Raw genomic sequence first — 19,176 nt, forward strand, 5'->3', positions numbered from 1 at the left:
TAATTGTCACAGAACTCATCAGCCACCATTGACACAATGATTAAGATCTTAAAAGTATTATGTCCAGACAGTTACATGAAAGCAGGCAGTCAGAAAAAAGACCTCTAAGCATCCAACAAGGCTAAGGAAAAGGCTTCCTTTGGGGTTAATATTTATCAGTCCTTAGAGAATCCATATGAAAAGCATACCCAGAGAAAAGTGTCTGTAAGAGCTTGCCATTATTAGAAACCAGAAAACACATCCATCAAGTACAAACCCTAAATCAACCACAACCGCATTTTGCGGAAGGGAGCTACTTAGACAATTATTTTATTCCGAATAATTGACCAATTATCCGGATTTCTCTCATCTAATTTTCAGAAGTGCAAAAGTTCAGCTCTTCTCCAAGTCTCAACAGGTGTACAGCCACAGACCAGAACAGCATTACTGTACGACAACTTATTATTAGTCAGTCCCACAATTATATAAGACAACTACTCTTAGTCTTTCTCTAACAATATTTATACCTACCTGTTCTACTATATTATCAGTGAAGATCTTGGAGTAGTTGGGATTTATATACGTTTCCTTCCAGTCCTGAAAAGAATGATTTTGATACATTAAGAACTCACTTGTTCCAATTTAAAGTGATAGAAAAATTAATTGACATTCTGCTCTACTGAAAGCATGAGAAAACTAAACATCTCTCATATCCCTAAATGAACTGGGTCCCATCATCTCAAAAACATGAGATCTGATATATTAGGGCCATATCTGTAACTCCTTACTCAAGTCATTAGCTGGTGTGTTGGCGTAGGCTTAAATGGATGGTACAGAACAACTTTTAGTACACCATCAATATTTAGTGCATAACAAAAAATAATAAAAAAACCACAAAGTTCTCCAGGCAAAGGTCATAAAAAATTAAGTTCTTTAAAGACAAACTTTAAAATAGTTTTTAAAATAAAATAATTATTTCATGAATAATTAGATGCATACCACAGGATTTTCAAATATCTGCCAGAGGTCGTTGTTGTAATGGGAGGTATTGTAATTGGCTGTAGAAATAAGTCTTCCAAATTCATGTCTGTTGGTAATGTACATGAAAACACCCTATACCAAACAGAGAAAATGTCATTAGCAAAATCGTCTATTTCAGTAAAAATGACATTTTAAAGTCTTTGTGTTTGTTTACGCCTGCACTTGTTTTATGAAATATCACATACTTGTACATAGATATTATACCTATGCATTGCTCATTTTCAATTCTGAGTATTTTAAATCTTCAAATGGTTGACTCTAATCAGTCTAGTGCAAGTGCTTTTTTTTTTAAATGAACACTTATTTGAACTTATTTTTAAGTGAATTAACCAAAATATGTTGTTCATAACGCAAAACCACCGACAGCTATAGAAAAGAAAAGCAGACTCCCCCCCCCCCAAAAAAAAAAAACTAAAGCAGACCATACTAAGTGTTTAACACACTGACAGTACTTGCTCTCATACTGAAAACAGTCATAAAAGAAAACCATCATCTAAGGTTTAGTTTCTCATTAAAAATGGAAAGAATGAGCTAACAGAGGAAGGTCTAATGGAAATCAGAACAAGAAATATGTTTCAGAGTATTAACTACATGATCCTTCTGGTGAATTGGCCTGAAATAAAAAGGCATTGGCAAATACAACACACAGTAAGATTCAGATCAGGGTACAAAATAGCTGAGCCCTTAAGTGTTCTCCCTGAAGCAAATAGTGAAAATACGTGCAAAATATTAAAATGTGCTGTGATAAGGCTCTATTATCAAGCTATTAACAGAAGATATTAAGAGAACTCTTGATTAGAAGTAAGAGCAGAAAATACTTTCTTTTCTTAAGAAGAAATTTAGTTTTTTTTATTTTATTTTCTTGTTTTTCAGACCAAAACTTCATTTTAGAATTGTTTGTGACTTAGTTTTGCAGCAGATGAAGACGTTCCCATTTGGGTGTTTTGTTACTTCTATCTATGCTTCTGTCTGAAAAGAGTTAAATTGTCAGAATGATAATGATTATGTTAAACACATGCCCATTTTTGGGCTCTTATCAAATCACTAACTAGCTACAGCAGGGAGAATAAGGAGAATCCAGGAGAAGATAAACAGCTTTAAATGACACTGATTTTACACCTGCCTTATGTGGTCACTGGGCCTGGTTTACCTGCAAACAATTTGAGCTGTATTCTGATCTTATACCACCATAAATCTTGAGAAGATGGGGGGAAAATCCATTTGTACTAGAAATCCTTTGAAAAGTTTATCCTCTTAGGAAATATGCCAGAACATTTGGGATAAATCAGCGTACTTGGAGTGAGAAGCAACTTTGTCATGCACAGGATCATAGCTCACAGCCAAGGTTCCCTTCCTTCCTTGGGCTGCTGAACCAATTTTAGGTGCTGATGCACAGATCACGGGATGCTTACGCCGATACGTTTCAAAAGGACCTGGACTTAGGAAGCGCTGAGAAATCTCCCTGAGGGAGCGACAAGCATCTCTAAGAAGTTTTGGACTGCTCACGAAGAACCTGTCCCTGGTGAAAACTTGAACCTTAGAAGACTGAAGAGAAAGCCAGAGCAGTATTTTGCTAAGAGTAAGTGGACAGAGGAGAACGATCTTCCTGAGGTAGAATAATACTGCATGTAATAATAACTAATGAATAAAAAAAAATAAAGCAACACCTTTGGGGGTCTGAGCATATGGAATGTTTCCGAAGAAGGGGAGTCTTTTTCCCTTTGTAAAGTCTAAAATGAAGGAGAATCATCACATCAGTTGACTGATACAAAGTCTCTTTCTCTTTGTCCAAGTACTATTAGATTTCCACAGTTACATTAGGGAAATAGCAGCCTTTGACCAAAAGCTGATATGCCTTTACAGACAACATGCATCTCCAAGCCAAGCTCATAATGTACATGTCAAAGCTGTTTCCATCAGCCCCTTCTTATCTGCTGCAATACAAAAACAAGCAAGTACCAGACCATCTTGCAGCACAGACTGAGAAAGAGAAAAAGAGAAGGCAATTTTCTGATGAGCCACAGAGTCGGATTAGTTGAACGAGCACATGGGAAGCACAGGTTTGCAATAACTGATGCTGCAAAGGTTTGAATATAAGAGAATTTGACCGGGATGTTCTGAAGATTCAGTACAAACAAAGAAAATCATGCCTTGTTATGAGGGAATAAAAAAATTAATACTTGCCAACTTTTCTTGTTCAATTCAGCAAAATTATTTTTCAATGCTATAGTGTCTGGAAATAGGTCTGGTTTAGCTCTTATTTGTTTCTGTGCTGAAACTAGTGTAAATATCAGTAGAAACGTGGATTTACATATACACATTTTTACAGTACACATACGCTTGCTCTTATTACTTACAGCTTAATGCAAGTAACAAAAACTTCTCATAAAATTTAATCAATCTAGAGAATTACTGAGTCCATGCCCCCAGTAAGACTAATACCATTTCATAAATTACTTAGGGATTTTTATATCAACATTGTCCACCACCTAGCTTAAAAAATTTATCTACTAAACTACAGAATTACTAAATATTCCAACTCAGTTTGCTAAATTCCACATTGTATAAAAATGTGGATAGCAGAGAAGCTCTAAACACACTGATAAATTTAAAGTCATATACAGCAAGGGAAAAGTTGAGCTCTCTGTCATCCTATTGAGGTTGTGACAACAAGCAAAATACTTAAACCTCAACAGGAATTTTCAGTGTTTTTAAACAAAAACCATCATGTAGTCAGTGCACAAATGCACTGGCCTTGGAAAAACCTCCACTCTCCTCTTCTCAAGAATTTAAAGAAATACACCTAAAGCAGTCTAACATGTCTCAAAAATTGGCCAGTACTTTTAATTAGAAGCAATAATACAAAATCCAAGATCCATCAAGTGAAGCAGTCAGGTGTAGCACGGCACAAAGAAGTCTACGTGTTTTATATTCAAAAGCAAGCTGTTATAGATACACCTTACCATTTCCCTGGCATTCCTGCAGAGAGCCATATCAGGATCCAACTTATCACGTATAAAGTAGTTTTTCTCTTTCATCTCTGATCTGAGAGTTTGTCCCTTAATTAAATATATATTAGCCATATAGGGAATATTCCAAACTCCTCTGTAAGAAACAAATAGAAATAATTTAGTCATTAAAACTGTAATTTGTTGTATATTCTATTAAATCAGCATCTCTGCTGACAGGACAAAGTGAGCTTCAAGGCAATGAAGCTGAAAGGTTCCCAAGACATTTGAAAAACTACAGCTGGACACAAAGGGATCACATCCCAAATGTGGGCGTAGGCAGTAATTCAATTTTTATGAAGTATTGCCATGAAAAAAGATCAAATTCCCTAAAGCAAGTTTTAGCTACAAATGCACTTCATGTTTGCATAGTTAAGACTATCAATCAAATTCCTTTATATTATAATATTATTCTGCACTGCCAGATTGAGCAAATAATTCTGAAACAGATTTTTAGAAGAGTTCACATGCTGTACTGAGGCTTCACACAGCTGGTCTGACCTCCTCACACAAATACCATTGACCACAGCAGGCCATATATTTATGTGAGTTGGGCCAGTATCAACAAATAAGCATTGCTGCTGTACAATGCATGCTTTGCAGATTTTCCTCCTTCCCTGTGCCAAGTCTCCCAAAGCCAAGAGCGCATCTTTCAGTGCAATGCAAAAAAGCCAGTCCTATTCAAATGGTGAGTCTGCTTCAGACCTTTTTGTTCTTTCAGGGCAAGGAAAAGGTGGCGTCACTGCATGGGAAAGTCAAGCTTAGATTAGCTTAAATCTCATTAATTTAGGGAAGGGAATAACTTAAAAGGCTGTGAAACAACATATTTCCCTAGAGCTCTGGAGGATATACCTGACATAACATACAAGAAGAAACACATTAACAAAGAAGTTACAGTCGTTCAGTTATGCATTGATTAAATAGTCTATTCGCCCAGAAGAGACGAAGAAGTACTTACAGCCATTTGACGAAAGCAACAACGATTCCTATCGACTGAGGTTTCTGGGACATAGGCAGAAACTATAACCCTTTTGTTTTGCCATTTTTTATATTATGCACTCAGAGTAATCAGACACACACAGTCAGACAGGTACTAGTAATGACCATGTCCTTTACTAATACTAGCTCACTGTGTTACATATTTTGTTTTTCTATTTCAGGCTGTGAAACAAAAGGAAAAATAAAAGCATATCTATGGAACGGAAAAAGCTAAACAACATAACTAACATAAGCTCTTCAAAAACAATACAAGACTGTATGGAAAGTAAGGTAAGAATATGTTGCTAATAACTGTACACAAGTGCCTTAACTTCAGACATTAGAGCACAATTACTTACACTCTGTTCCCTTGGACAATATCAACATAGTCCTCTGATCGAGCATAGTAGCCATCTGGGCTCAAAGCACCCCAGAAATTGGACCAAAGTTTCCCATGCCGCGTTACAAGTGGAGCAATTATCTTTCTGTGAAATGACATTAAATAATATGAAAACGTGAGCTGCAATACTTATTAGTCTCTGTGTCAAACTGCATTGGCTTTTCTCCCTTCGGTATTTTAACAGCACGGCACTCCAATGACTGTCAAATACTGGAGCAGCAACTCTGACTTTGAGCTGGAAGGAAACAGCATCCAAGCCTCCAGCTGCCCAAAGACAACATCAGAGGTAACACCTGCTTTCCCAAAATTTAATACAAAGTCAAAAAGAGAATCTAAGTTGACTAGAAAAAAAAGAACAAAAAACAGAACTTCTGTTCTGGGGACTGTCTGCTGGTAGATACATCTTGCAAAGCTTCTGCTTCTTTCATGTCATGTATCTGACTTTATCCTCTCTTTTTTTACAACAGTAAATTCTACAAAGAACATTACACAAAGCAGTGGCAGCTGTATCTTCATCTAAGCTCTATCCCTTCTCACCAGTAGGCTAACAGAGACACTGATAATTTATCTTCCTGTGTGATACACTGGACATTACCAGATTTGTTACGAAGGCCGAAACACCACCCGGGTCACTAACATGGGAAGTTCTGAATGGGCTGAGGCACCCTCTGGCTGCGCTGCTATATGGTGTGCACAGTATGTTCTTCGCACCAGGTCCAGCCTGCCTAAACCTGCCACTGGGTAAAAGTCACAGCTCGGTTTGACTTTAGAGATCACACTAACACAAGCAGAAACTGATCTTTAGAGCAAGAATGACGGAGATATCTCAGCTCCAAGAAAAAAAAATTACCATTCGTTTCATTTATGTTTTAGAAACAAAGTAGTAATATAGCAATATCAACAATAAAATATACATATGTGTGTGTATGTATACATACACATGACCAACTCTGAATTATCAGTCCTTGAAATCGACACATTTGACAAAAAAAAGTATTTACACCACACCACTGTCTTCAGAACAACTTTCAAATATTTGAAATTCACATCAGGAATTGTCGCCTGACAAAAATAAAAGATAAAAGCTTTGAGAATTGGTAGCTTCCAAGGCTGTTATCAACCACGGCAATCAAACACTGCAGGGAAACAAGAGGGTCTAATTCTGGAAGAACAGACAGGATCTTATTTCTTGAAGCAGTTTTCTCATGAAACGAGATCATTTTTTGGTTTAATATACCTGCATAAAGGTACATTAACCAAAAGGGTGTAAGATTAGTTTCAAAGTTTTCCACTGGTACAGCTTAATGAGTTTAGTTTACTACTACAGAGCAAAGGTGAACATGACAATTCGTCAGCTGTGAAGTCAGTGGCAGCAGTTACAGGAAAATAACCATTGTAGAACGTTGGGAACAAAAATCTACAGGGAATTAATCTGAGTTTTCTTACAATAATACCATGTTGAGAAAGGGAGCAATAAAAAATGGGGGCCCAGAAAGTCTTTTCAAGCTGGGAGAAATTCTGTAAAGTCAAGAGAAATACTACACCTGTTCTGTTCTACCAGTATTTTTAAAGTCTTTGAGTTTGTCAGTACAACATCCGCATCTATGCTGAAGTAATATTCGCATGCTTTATCCTGGCGACAAAGGTCCCTGAAAAGAGAAAAAAGGAATGGTTAGCTCGCACATGTCCACAAAAGCTCACAGAGCACAAAATATTAAAAAACCTTAACCAAGTACCCTAGTCATATTTTACATTAAAAGCCCTCTGGAACATAGCATATTAAAAGAATGATATCTTTAGTTTACAGTAGTGTGATACACTAAAAGCAGATTTAAAAATACAAATTAGGTGCTTTTTTTCAGTTTTCTTTTCATCTGTCTTTTAAGAAGCTAAGTGACCTTTACTGAGTTCAGTGAGAACGGCTGGGCCCTGCCCTAACAGCACACAGCCAGGGGAATCGAGTCACTACTCTACATCCTACTCCTCTATGCTGATACCGGGTAAGGAGTTCAGTGTGAAACAGACTTCTCTAGTAAATCACTGCTATAACACTGTCTTTGTGCAAAGGCGCCACAGATGTGATCTGCTGACTGGAACAGTAGCTGAATCCTTATGGAGAGTACAAGGAAAAAAGTGGAAAGAGATATGTACCTAGAGAGCTTTTCTTACTCGTTGTGACCTGCAGGAATAACACAGTTGCTGAAGAGAAATGTAAGACAACCACAAGGGTGGTGCAAGGAAATCAGAATAAAAAGAAGTTTCATTTATTCCATGCAGTACTCCTATCTGTTGCGATTTTGATCTCAGAAGAATAAGTTATTTGCACAGATTCCCACACCTTCAAGAGAAAGTTTCCATCAAGTAGAAAGACACGTTCTGCTATAACTAAACTCACAGTAAAATACATAGTAACCAAGTTCATGCGCACAAAAGAGTACACCTGAGTACACATGCTTTTTGCCAGGGTACACTTGCTAGGCCAAGATTTGGTATAATGAATAGCTTTCCTACACCAATAGAATTGTGCGAGTTTACAGAAAATCAAATGTACTTCTAGAAAAGGCAGAACATACTACAGCAGTAGCTTTCTATTCTGCAAGCGCTATCCTTGACTTGTCTATTCTTGCCGATATTATTCACAGAATAATTGCATTAACTCCATCATAACAACTTGAAACCTATTAAAACTTTACTTTCATGCTTTCATATGTCTCTAAACACTCATCTTCTTTATATTCTGAATTGACTGTGACTTTTTTGTAAAGGAAAGTTCTCTCTGTCACGTTAGAAGAACTAATAAACCATGGACATGACAGGTTACATACAAGTTAAGACGACTGCTGCCGTGACTTCCTGCCTGGAGCCCCTCAGGTCCCTTTCACTCTACCTAACCACAGCACTTAAGCCATCTTTAGCATGTCTCCTGTAAGGACTATTTGTTGGTGCCTTTTGAGCCTTTCTGTTTACAAAGTCTTCTTAAGCTCAAGGGACTTGAGGTATGACTTTGTTGAAATCACACTGGAAGGTAGACCTTTTTTATTCCGGAAACTTAAGCATTCCTTCCTCTTCAAATTCAATCCCTGAAGAATTTGAGGGGATAGAATAGAGGTTTGAGGCAAATTCTTGAAATATCAAAATAGAAGAAATGGTGACTTTTACTGCACTGGGAGCACCATGTTTGGACATTCACTCATGCTTTAAACTTTTTGGCCAATTTGTTTTTTCTTATCTGACATCTTCACTGACAATCTTCTGTCTTATAAAGACATGCTTGTAGAGCTGCGATTCCTTAATCGGCACTTCCTCACATAATTGCCCCAACTGAAACTGGCAGACTTCACTTCTGCATAACACAGCCAATGGCTTAAATCTTTCCTGTTCTGTACAAAGTTTGAGAACTCCTGAACACAACTCACCTATACCTTCATCATTAACATAACTACAGTTAATAGTAATGACCTGAGTTTTACACTGCAGTTTACAGTAGCGTTAGATTCCTCAGAAAATATTCTGAGCTACATGGTCCTCACCTAGGGTTCTACCTGTGACAGCAGGTCCGCAAAAGAAACAAAACCCTTCTGCTATTAACAAAAATATGAATGGAATCCATATTTTTAAATTATGAACAATGTTTAAAAAAAAAGGAGCAGATTTATATTTAGTTGCAGGCAAATATAACTAGAAAAGTGATTAGGTTCTTTTATTTAAAAATGCATGAGCTCCTTCAACCGCCTTCCTTAAAAAAAAGGATATATATTTTATATATATATACATATATATATATATATAGCCAGAGAACACTATTAAAACTGGTCCAAATATGTTTAAAGTCCTTCTGTTCTTCACTTACTAATCCAAAACACAAGGCATTAAATGAAAAGTTTTAGCATAAGATGCACTCAATCATTCAATAATCTATTCAGAATTCTTCAAAAGCATTACTGCCTTAAACATTCTGGAAATTCAGCTGTAGCACAGATGTTAAATCTCTAACTTACTCTTAACTAACTTTAACACTGATAACTTTAAACTAACTTTAACCTCAACCTCTAAAAACAAGACTCAATTAATTTTAAAAAGAGGGGGAGGGAGGGCACCTGGGAAAAAAATCAAGGCTGCTAATCTGACTCTACTTTGACTCATTTTTTCCCAGTTTTTTTTATTCAGCTGGATCATTGAATAGGAAAATTTCATATTTAATTATAATTGTGATTGCACTTAAAGTACAAGTCATCATGTCAAATGGAAAGTATAAATCTCGCCTGTGCAGTTTAAGAAGGTCACAAACAGAGGTTTCTGTAAAATACTTTCAATTTCAGATGCACAGAAAGACAGTTGAAAAATTTCTCTCAAAATTAATAGAGAAAGCCTACTCAAAAAAAAAAAAAATCCATGTTTCCTTTCTTTAGGCTTTCAATGCTGCCAAGTAGCTTTCCCAGGGAAATATAAATAATCCTAGATATTCTCATGCTTTAAAGTATTACATTCTTACATTGTATGCTAACCTCTACAGATATAGAAATCCCAGATTTCATGCGAAACTACTTATTATGTATATTCAGGCCAGAGCACGGAACAAGAAATGGCAATTGCTTTATAGCAATACATAGGTATGGTGATACATTTTTTTTTTAACTGAAGTTTCACAGCTAAAAAAACTTTGATCTACTCGTTTTTCACTCCACCTGATCCACCCTTTTTGAAAAGAAAGGTTTATTTCTGTATGTAACCTGAGAAAGCCATTTCAGTGTGCAATCAAAAGAAAGAGCCAGTAGGAGAAGACCAAGATGCTCTGTTCAAAATACAAAACGAAGCTCAATAGATCATTTTACTGTATTTTACAATTGCAATGACACTGAACTTAGCTTAAACCTTCCACCCATGTAGAACAGTGACCATCTGAAAAGGAAAAGTTTCACTGCTGTTTTGCAGATGAAACTTTCCGATGACATCTTCAAAGGGGCTAGTCCTTTGTAGGGAGGAAAACAAGTATAATACTGAAGAAAGTTTAGCAGATTGAGTCATTTAAATTTTTGTCATGTGTGATTTGAATTTGTAATTAATCAATTTGTCATTTTTAACATGCCTCTCAGTTTGAAAACACAATTCCAAATATGGACATTACACTTTCCAGGAGAGCATTTAGGCTCTTTGACAAATCTCTCAATGGAAGTGCTCTCAGACACAAGCCTGCAATATTAACTGAAAGACTCTGTGACATCACTTGTCATTTAGAACTACATTTTGCAGTCTACCTACCCTAGAGATAGTCATTGTTTTTTTCAGAACTGGATACACAAAGCCCTGCCACCCATCACTAAAGGTAAACAAATGTATCCACAAAGTAGACAAAGCACCAACATCTACTTAGCTTGTGATGCAAAACTGTTACCACCACAGTTACTACATCCCCAAACTGCCAAAATGAGATATGGGTAGGAAAGCCTTTTACATTCTGCAACACTTTGAAAGTCCAAAATGCTCCTAACTCCAAAGGAGACTGAAACCCAAAACTTCCAAAGTGTTTAGAAAAGAAGCAGCTCCAAAAAATCCAAGTTTCCAGTAGAAATCATGTGACACCCAGGGGGTACAGATTTAAATCCCTGCCCTGACTTTAACCACTGCCAAGATACTTGCCCTACTTGCAGGGCTAAAAAGAAGTCCTTTTGTGTCCAATTAATAATTTATCAATATGAAATGGGAGCTCCAAGAAGAGACATTGACTTAATACCCTCTGATTTTCAAGGGGCACATAGGAGACCCAAAATTCAGTTATTGCTGAAAGTTCAACAACGAGGTCTACCAAGTGGCAAACTGGTTGTGGTCTCTCCATTTCTCCTGAAACTCTTGAGAGCCTTCAGTTTAAACTTTCATTAAAATGAGTATATTCACACTAAAAGCTGAGGTAAGTTTTTTTTTTTTAAAGTTCAGAAAAGTCCTAGCTAATTGTGTTACTAATATTTTTCATTTTTCAGGAAAGGAAAAAAAAATCCCCCTAAAACCAAGAATCAAAACCAAAAACAAGAACCTCAAAGTCTGTAAGTGTTTTAGGGGGGAAAAGATTGTTTAAAACTTTTTTGTATTTTTAATTCTATAAAGGAGTGAATAAAATCAATTCTTATATTTCCCACTTTCTGCTACAGCCTAATATATTTCATACAGTTATCTTGCATTTTCTGTCATCAATTCTGTAACAGCTGGTTGAAGTCTTATCTTCCAGAAAGACAAAAAACACAAGGATGAACTAAGATGAGTTGTTTTTCTTAAAGCACTGAAATTGGAAAAAAAAAAAAAGACTGTTAAGAACTTGAATTTATTTCTTGTGGACAAAGGCTTTAAAAGACATGAAACCCTAACAGCATCTCCAAGGGATATACATGCAGAGACAGACTACTCAGATAATGTACATTTAAACTTTCCTCCTTTTGTCCTACTCCATTTTCCTTCTTTTTATTCTAGTTCTTCCCCTTTCAGTCCATAATGAGGAAAAGTCTGCTCTCCTGTTTGCCAATATTGCTGAATTGTATCAAGTCTTTGCTGATTATACAATTTACAGTCCTTTTCAACAGCTATCAAACTATCTCAAAAAGCTCAGGAGGGGCTTTCCATGTCAATAGGAAGCAAGAAAGTAAATGCCTTAATTAATCTCTATTAAGTGAATGAGAGAAGCAGCAGTTTGCTACATGGTTACTGGTCAAATTTAAAAAAGTTCTTTTCCTTCACATTTATATTGACATAAGAGTCACATTTACTGAGAACCTCATCTTGATATATCATCATGTTTTACTGAGCCTCAAAGGGAAAGCAAAGTAAGGAGAAGACATATCAATTGCGTTATATATACAAAAACACGCCACTGAAAACTGATATTGGACCTTCAACATTTAAGAAGGTTTTGTTTGTTTTGACACTAGCAACTAGGTTCTCTTAACTGGAGAATGTTTTGCTGTTGCAGATAAACAGATTCTTGTGTATATGAAGTGTACAAATGAAGACATGAAACTAATCTGAAATCTACTAGAAAAAAACAGAAAGATAAGCAATAAAATCAGCTAATTTTGAAAAAAAAAAAGGAAAGTCTGAGGCAGACAGAACAAAAATATCAGGCAGATATGTATGCAGATAGAGGCAGGCAAAAATGAATCAGATGACTGAATATAATCAATCTCTGTAAACCAAGCCATGAAAAAAGTTTGTGAAGAATTACTCTTTTCAAGTTATTCCCATTACAATATTAGTGAGAAAAAAAGAGGTTCTTCTGGAAGCCAGCTGAAGGGCTGAAAGCAAACAACTTTCATAGGGATCGACTTTTCCACAAACATCCCAAACTTCTAAGTTAAATTTTCTGAAGAAAAAAAAACAGTTGTTCCAAAGAGGCTGACTGTAACCAGAAGGGCAGCAGAAGAGACCAAGAGCATGCAAGAGAGCAGGCAGATGAACTGAAACTCATTTATCCTTGAGCTTATGTGGAACTGAAAAAAGCCAGCAAAATATAATCTACATTGTCCATGTTAACAAGCCAACTAATAATAGTCATGATTTATGCATGATTCAGTGTTTTGGCATTATCTCATTCCATACGCATTATGCTTCACAATTTCTCAATACACTACACTTCTCTTTCGAGCAGGACCTCTAATTAAGAGGCTCTTCAAAGCAGAAGCAACCTGGGTGAAATTATATCCATATAATCGTAAACATGGTTATCCCCATTGGTACACATCACAAGTATGATTATCTCCCTGTCTTATATAAGAGAATTTGAAAGAATTCTATGCAAATATATATTTAAATTACTATTATTAGCCACAGATCTGCGAGGACAACATATTACATAAAAAGCCTCCATCATGTTATAAAGCAAGTAGGTTCCAATAGAAGAGGAAGACAAGTTTAAAGATCTTTGAGATTTAACAGAAGTTCATTATACTGAGATGAAGAAACAGAAAAATAGAAAAATAAGTGAATGAAGAAATAGAAATATATAGATAGAATAATAATAGAAAAAAATCACAAAGATTCAGGACGAATCCTTCATTCTTTCAGGTGATGTTACGAGCAATCTACGCTATGTTCTTAACCTCAGATTTAGAAAGAAAAGGACCTTCTTAAATTAATTTCTCTGCTCCATCAGTGGTGGAAGACTGGGGAGAAAAGACTAATGAAAGAACTGCCTGGGAATGAAGCCTGCCAAAGGGCCATGACAAAGTCTTAGTGGGATCCTGGTTCGTAAAACTCCTGATTAATAATCTGACTGATAGATCAGGAGGTCCATCCAGGCAGAGCCGCAAGCTGCTCTGTGATACTGGCCAGCATCGCTGCCACTGAACAAGAGACCCCTTGACAAGCAAGTCTGACCAAGAACGCATACCCAGAGGTTCAGTCAGGCCTGACTAGTGTCAGGTGTGAACTGAGACAGTAGCTTCTCCCTGGTAGAAGGGAAAAAGTGAGATGGACCACAAAGATGAAATCAGTTGCCTTTGCAACTACTTCTTCTGGAAAGCAGAAACTTCTGCTATGGCACTTCTAAAGGAGATTCCTGTCTCTTTGAACCATATAAAGCAACATAATTTTGACATCTGTATGCCTAGATCCAGCTCTAACCATATGTTACTTAAATTTTATATTTAAAAAAGTGGTGGGGGGGGAGTCAGGACAAAAAAAGTACAGATGTTAAATGCATATTGCATGCAAGATATACTTCTATCCTAATAAATCATTCTGTGACCACTTAGCTTGAAAAGGTTTGGGACACAAAAATAAAACCAAATACCTTTTTCCAAGAATATAGTGTAATCAGAATTTCTACTTACAACAACCTCCGCTCATTGTTAGAGCCTTCATGCTGTGGTTATACATAAGTTATTAAAGTTCAGTGTGTTGTATTATGTCTTGCTGGTGTAGTGATCTTATTTAAAAATACTTACAGTTTAGGGAGTTTATGCTCATGACAGATGTTTTAAAATACATTATACTTAGTACAAATACGAATAATCTGACATCTCTTGTTTCCTCACAGTCTATTATTGTCTGTGTCTTCATCAGAAGACAAAATGACAAATCACTGAAGTAGTCCAAACTAGAGAGAAGTGTTTTTAGAAACGACTAAACGCTTTTTATATTGGATAGCAATCATAAAATACTCGATTAGTTCATATTTTATGTTTAGTGCTTTTTCTACCACAAAAGCCCCCACTTTTGTATTTTAAGATGCAAAATTGTTAACATTTCTATGAAAAATAATACATATTAAAGATGAAAAAAGTTAGTATATGCACTGTTATAAAGGATTTATAAATTAGAAATTACATTCCCATGTTCCTGGCTTCTGCTTGACTCAGATTTTCTTCAGGTCCAACAATTTTTATATTTCTGATAATGTTCTTGGCTTTTTCCCAGAATTTCTTGATGTGTTTTTCATGGTAAACCTCCTGTAATCATGTTAACATTGTTTAAGAGTGAATGAAAAGTACAAATTGCTGTGAAATCATAACTATAGCGTCCAAGTACAAATTGTATTCTATCCCAAACAAACAGATGGCAAACGCATTATTTGCGGATATTTCAGTACATCTATCACTAAAATCAAGCTCTTCCACTCAAAATTTTAGCACAAGAATCCAACACTTCAGCAGTTTCAATCAAGGCAGCTCCTCCAGACCAGTGATGAGAGATTCACCAAATGTTCAGATGATGCTTTCTTAGGTCGTGCCTTTCGCCATCTTCGAACCCTGTCCGTTGGCGTGGATGTGCTCTCACGCCACATCGGACGGCTTTACGCCCGTGCGTCCCCAGCCGCAGGAGGGTGCCGCACCGAGTAGTGCCCACCTCGAGCCCGGCCACCCTCCCCACTTTCTCTCCTGGGGCAGGCTGGAGGTGCTGAGCGCTACTAAGGTGGCTGTGGGTGGAAACCACACTCTATGTTACTCCTAGTAAGGAGATTCGGAAAGGTATGAGCCTTTTCTAGGAAAAGGAAGCGAAGAAACTTCCTGGTAGCATATGGAAAGGGGCAACTGTGCCAGAAGAGGTAGAGATGGGTAGGGTACATGTGTGCCTATTACCTTGTTTTAAGCTGATAAAAACCAGTCTTTTGTGAATATTCATACAAGTATCAAAGAAAAAGAAACACTCAATATTCATTCCTGCTAAGATGTGGTTAGAGTGATTATTTCCTTTAACTTCCAATTGCCCTACCACTAACTTAAGAGGCCTCACCAACACGCAATACTTCCAGATCAGCGCCTTCATTTATAGCTTTTGCATATTATGACCGACTTTGGAGTAACTAAATACAATTTTTTTTTCCTTCCTATAATAAAAAGGCTGTTCATTTCAAATACTATATGACTTCTGGCTGAAACAATGAAACTCAGCAGGAAAAGCCTACAATTCCTATGTGCATATCATATGTATACCTTTAGCATCCCCTCACAAAAACAGACTGAAAACTTTACAGATGAATTCTACTTCCATCACTCAAATATGCAGAGCTATGATATAAACAGCACTCTATGCCTAATAAGAAAGGACAGAATAATAAAATCTTCCTGCCATCTCTCTTACAGCTCAGTCTTTCAAAGACTTGCACAAATCTGTAACCTCACTTATGTTAATAGTGCTACTGAAGTCTCAGCAACAGCAGGCCTGCAGGTAACTAGAAAAAAGCACTTCAAAAATATTCAGAAAAATCAATCCAGTCAGTTGCGCTGCCATTCAAAACATACACGGATGCATCACTCCATCCCACGGCACCCAGTAGGAGCACCAAGAGAAAGGAAACTGCATTGCAGTCTCAACAAGATGAAAAGCAAATCCAGTGTCATCTACTGTTTTATGTCAACTTGTACTTTTCCCAAAAACATACACTTTAAAATACAATCTTTCTCACTACTAGAAAGAATCTAAGCAGTTGGTATAAACAGATTCTAGCAAGGATTGCTTTGATTTCATGCAATTTGGTCTGTGTTAATAAAATTACTGCATTTTTTCCACTCCTGCAGGCTGCATTATGAAAGAAAATCTCTTAGATTTGGATATCTCTTCCAACGCAGTTTAATTGTATACATATACAGAATCCATATACTTCCCCCCCACATTCATTCATATCATAATTTCTAAAAAGGAAGCTTTGCACAATAGTTACATAATACTTACATTATTATGAATGAAGATACTGAGTGCCTCCATTGGGTAGTCCAGAGTTAACAGTCTGTCTAAAAATTTAGGTAGGAAAGGAGTGGGTTGTTCAATGAAAACACCAATTTTTACCCTTGGATATTCCTAAAAAAAATGATATTTTGACACAACCAATAAGCGTTGCCTCCTTTCTAAGATTACTACAGCACGAGACTAGTTGCTTTAACACAACTATATCAGGCCACACAGCTTTCAAACAAACAAACCAGACTTACCCCTAAGTGCTACCCCCCCAATTTATCTCCTGTTTGACTTCACAAAGATAATACACTTAATATTGTTAGAATTCTCTTTAAATTTCAACAACAAACTGCTATTTTAAATAATACAATGAGGTTAAGTTAAGTTCTTACTTATACAAAAAAAAATAAAGCATTAGCAAAAAATTATTTACAGAAATATACCTAAATCTATGTGGCAACTTCCTTATTTGTGAAGGCAACATCTGTATCTATTAAATTGTAGTTAACAATAAAAAAAATAAGGAAAGATCTATTTTTAAAATGTAGTTAAATAAATACCACAAAATATTTTTCTCAACTGCAAGTTAAGCCAAAGATCACAATACCTTTCTTTTCACTTTTACTTGCACTAACTGCCCCTGCCCTGCTGCCAGTTGAGTTCTGCATCACTCTGTTCATTAAAGGTGTCGATAAAATCGGTCAGTAGGGAAGCAGAGTATCTCCCCTTGTACCTAAGAATACTGAAGTTTTATCCACATTATTTTAATCCTTTAAATAAAATTTCAAGATCACCCAGTACTATTTATTAGCACTGTTCAGGATGGCAACTTTTTGCTGGAAACAAATGGTAACAGTAGCAGCCAAGCTGCATACTATTTACAAGTTTACACAAAGTATCATACGGACCAATTCAAAGTGGATGACAAGGTGGTGAGAAGAGGTCATCTATGGCTTATATTATAAATCGTATTTACTTTCTTTTTAATTCACGTTTTTTAAATCCCTGGCTAATGTATCCCTGGGTATTAATCCCAGGGTAATGTGGGCACATTAACAAACCTATATAGCACTTTTGGATGTATTCCTAGACTACATTATTACATTACTTGAGATGAAGAAACATAGCTTTCAAAGGCCTCTGCTCCCACACACAAAGAAATGTACTGATTAAACAAAACTAGTTTTTCCTCACCTTTAAAACAGATAGTTAACGTAAACAACTCTAATTCACAAGAAGAGCCATAGAGAGAAACCACAAGATGAGCAGAAAAAGACTTCAAGTTAGTTTTTCTTCAGCAAATCAAAGCCACTTGAAAATTGTCTGGATAAAAGATCAGTACATGCTGAAATTTCACAATGTCAGTGTCTACATAGGAAATCCAGAAACATACTGGCAAGTATACCAGTATAAATATATCAGAGAGGAAACATTAAGCACCAACATTTACTCAGACTACCTCCTATTCACGACTTAATCTCCAGGCCTAATATGTATTCATACAGGCATGCAAATCATTTCAAAACATTTGAGGAAGACATGTACACCAACTTGTCTTTAAAAAAGGAGCTATGATAGTCTCAAGAAACTACTCCACTGAGACTAGCGTCGTGGTAACGGATGTCACTGGTTGCAAGCAACCAAGGAGAATTTATCAGGAAAGCAGCATGCCATAAAGCTTAATAAGCTGAAGATGCCCACCTGCTACCAATAATAGAACCGCTGTTAATATAACCTCAAATTCTATGTTACTTTCTCCCATATTTTCCAGGGCAAAGACAAGCAAGTTCAGATGGGAACTGCAAAGGCATTGGGAAAACTGGGAATTACCAGTTCTTTTAATACACTGAAATGAATTGCTTGGCTACAATTTTCAACATTGTATACTAAAATCTCAGGGGTGTGAATCAAAGCAAAACAATGTTTAAAATATCAGAGTACAGAGCCCTGAGCGCAGCTCTCCCAGTATTTCTTCTCAAAGCAGAGAGTTCATGGATCTAGACCCTGGTTCACTATATTATAAGAACCTGTCAAGGCATAATCTGAATCTAGGTCAGAACATACAGTTTTAATATTCAGTATATTGACTGTATTAGATCTGCGGTTTTGCTTCTTCTCAATTAAGCCTAAGCAAAAACTTTTCCAGAACACCCAGTCTGCACTGGGATGTTATGTTTCATCTGACATTTTCTCATTTTCATGAAGGCCTTATAAAGGCCTTCATGAAGGCCTTTTAAGGTTTATTTTTTCACAAGCATTAGGCAAGCATATGACAATTTCTGACAAATACAAGATACTACTCTGTGCAGTTATTTTGAGTCAAGTCCGAGAGCCCTTTCCACAAGATTTGCCAGGGAAGAGAGAGGCTGAAATGAGGTCGCTCTTTCCATTCTGCAATGGGAAGTGTCCAGACCAGAACAAATTTAAGGATTTAAGAAGCAGCTGTAGGGAGACTACATTTTATCATCCAGTTCAAAATTAGGTTTTAATAAAAAATAAAAAAAAAAACACACCACAAAAGTCTACATGCATTGTGTCAAGCTCTACTCTTCAATTTATTTACCAGCCCCCAGCTTTGATCTGAGTGGTTAGCAAATTTGAAGTTGATCTTGG

General features: G+C 36.4%; 1 protein-coding gene across 5 annotated transcripts in view; it reads right to left on the bottom strand.

Annotated features, from left to right (window-relative positions):
* The window catches only part of PLOD2 (procollagen-lysine,2-oxoglutarate 5-dioxygenase 2), an 80,065-nt gene that overhangs the window by 4,148 nt on the left and 56,741 nt on the right, over positions 1-19,176 (bottom strand). For 3 of the 5 annotated variants that reach the window (XM_068953848.1, XM_068953845.1, XM_068953847.1), the window contains exons 9-16: positions 16,561-16,686; positions 14,716-14,837; positions 6,951-7,055; positions 5,366-5,491; positions 3,984-4,125; positions 2,688-2,750; positions 979-1,092; positions 511-576 (exon numbers count right to left, since the gene is read on the bottom strand). In XM_068953848.1, the coding sequence (XP_068809949.1) occupies positions 511-576; positions 979-1,092; positions 2,688-2,750; positions 3,984-4,125; positions 5,366-5,491; positions 6,951-7,055; positions 14,716-14,837; positions 16,561-16,686 (864 nt within the window). The remainder of the gene's footprint in view (positions 1-510; positions 577-978; positions 1,093-2,687; positions 2,751-3,983; positions 4,126-5,365; positions 5,492-6,950; positions 7,056-14,715; positions 14,838-16,560; positions 16,687-19,176) is intronic. The other 2 variants (XM_068953846.1, XM_068953844.1) reach the window with 1 other exon arrangement.

Source organism: Struthio camelus, chromosome 9 (assembly GCF_040807025.1).
Source record: "Struthio camelus isolate bStrCam1 chromosome 9, bStrCam1.hap1, whole genome shotgun sequence".
In the NCBI taxonomy this organism is placed as follows: domain Eukaryota; kingdom Metazoa; phylum Chordata; class Aves; order Struthioniformes; family Struthionidae; genus Struthio; species Struthio camelus.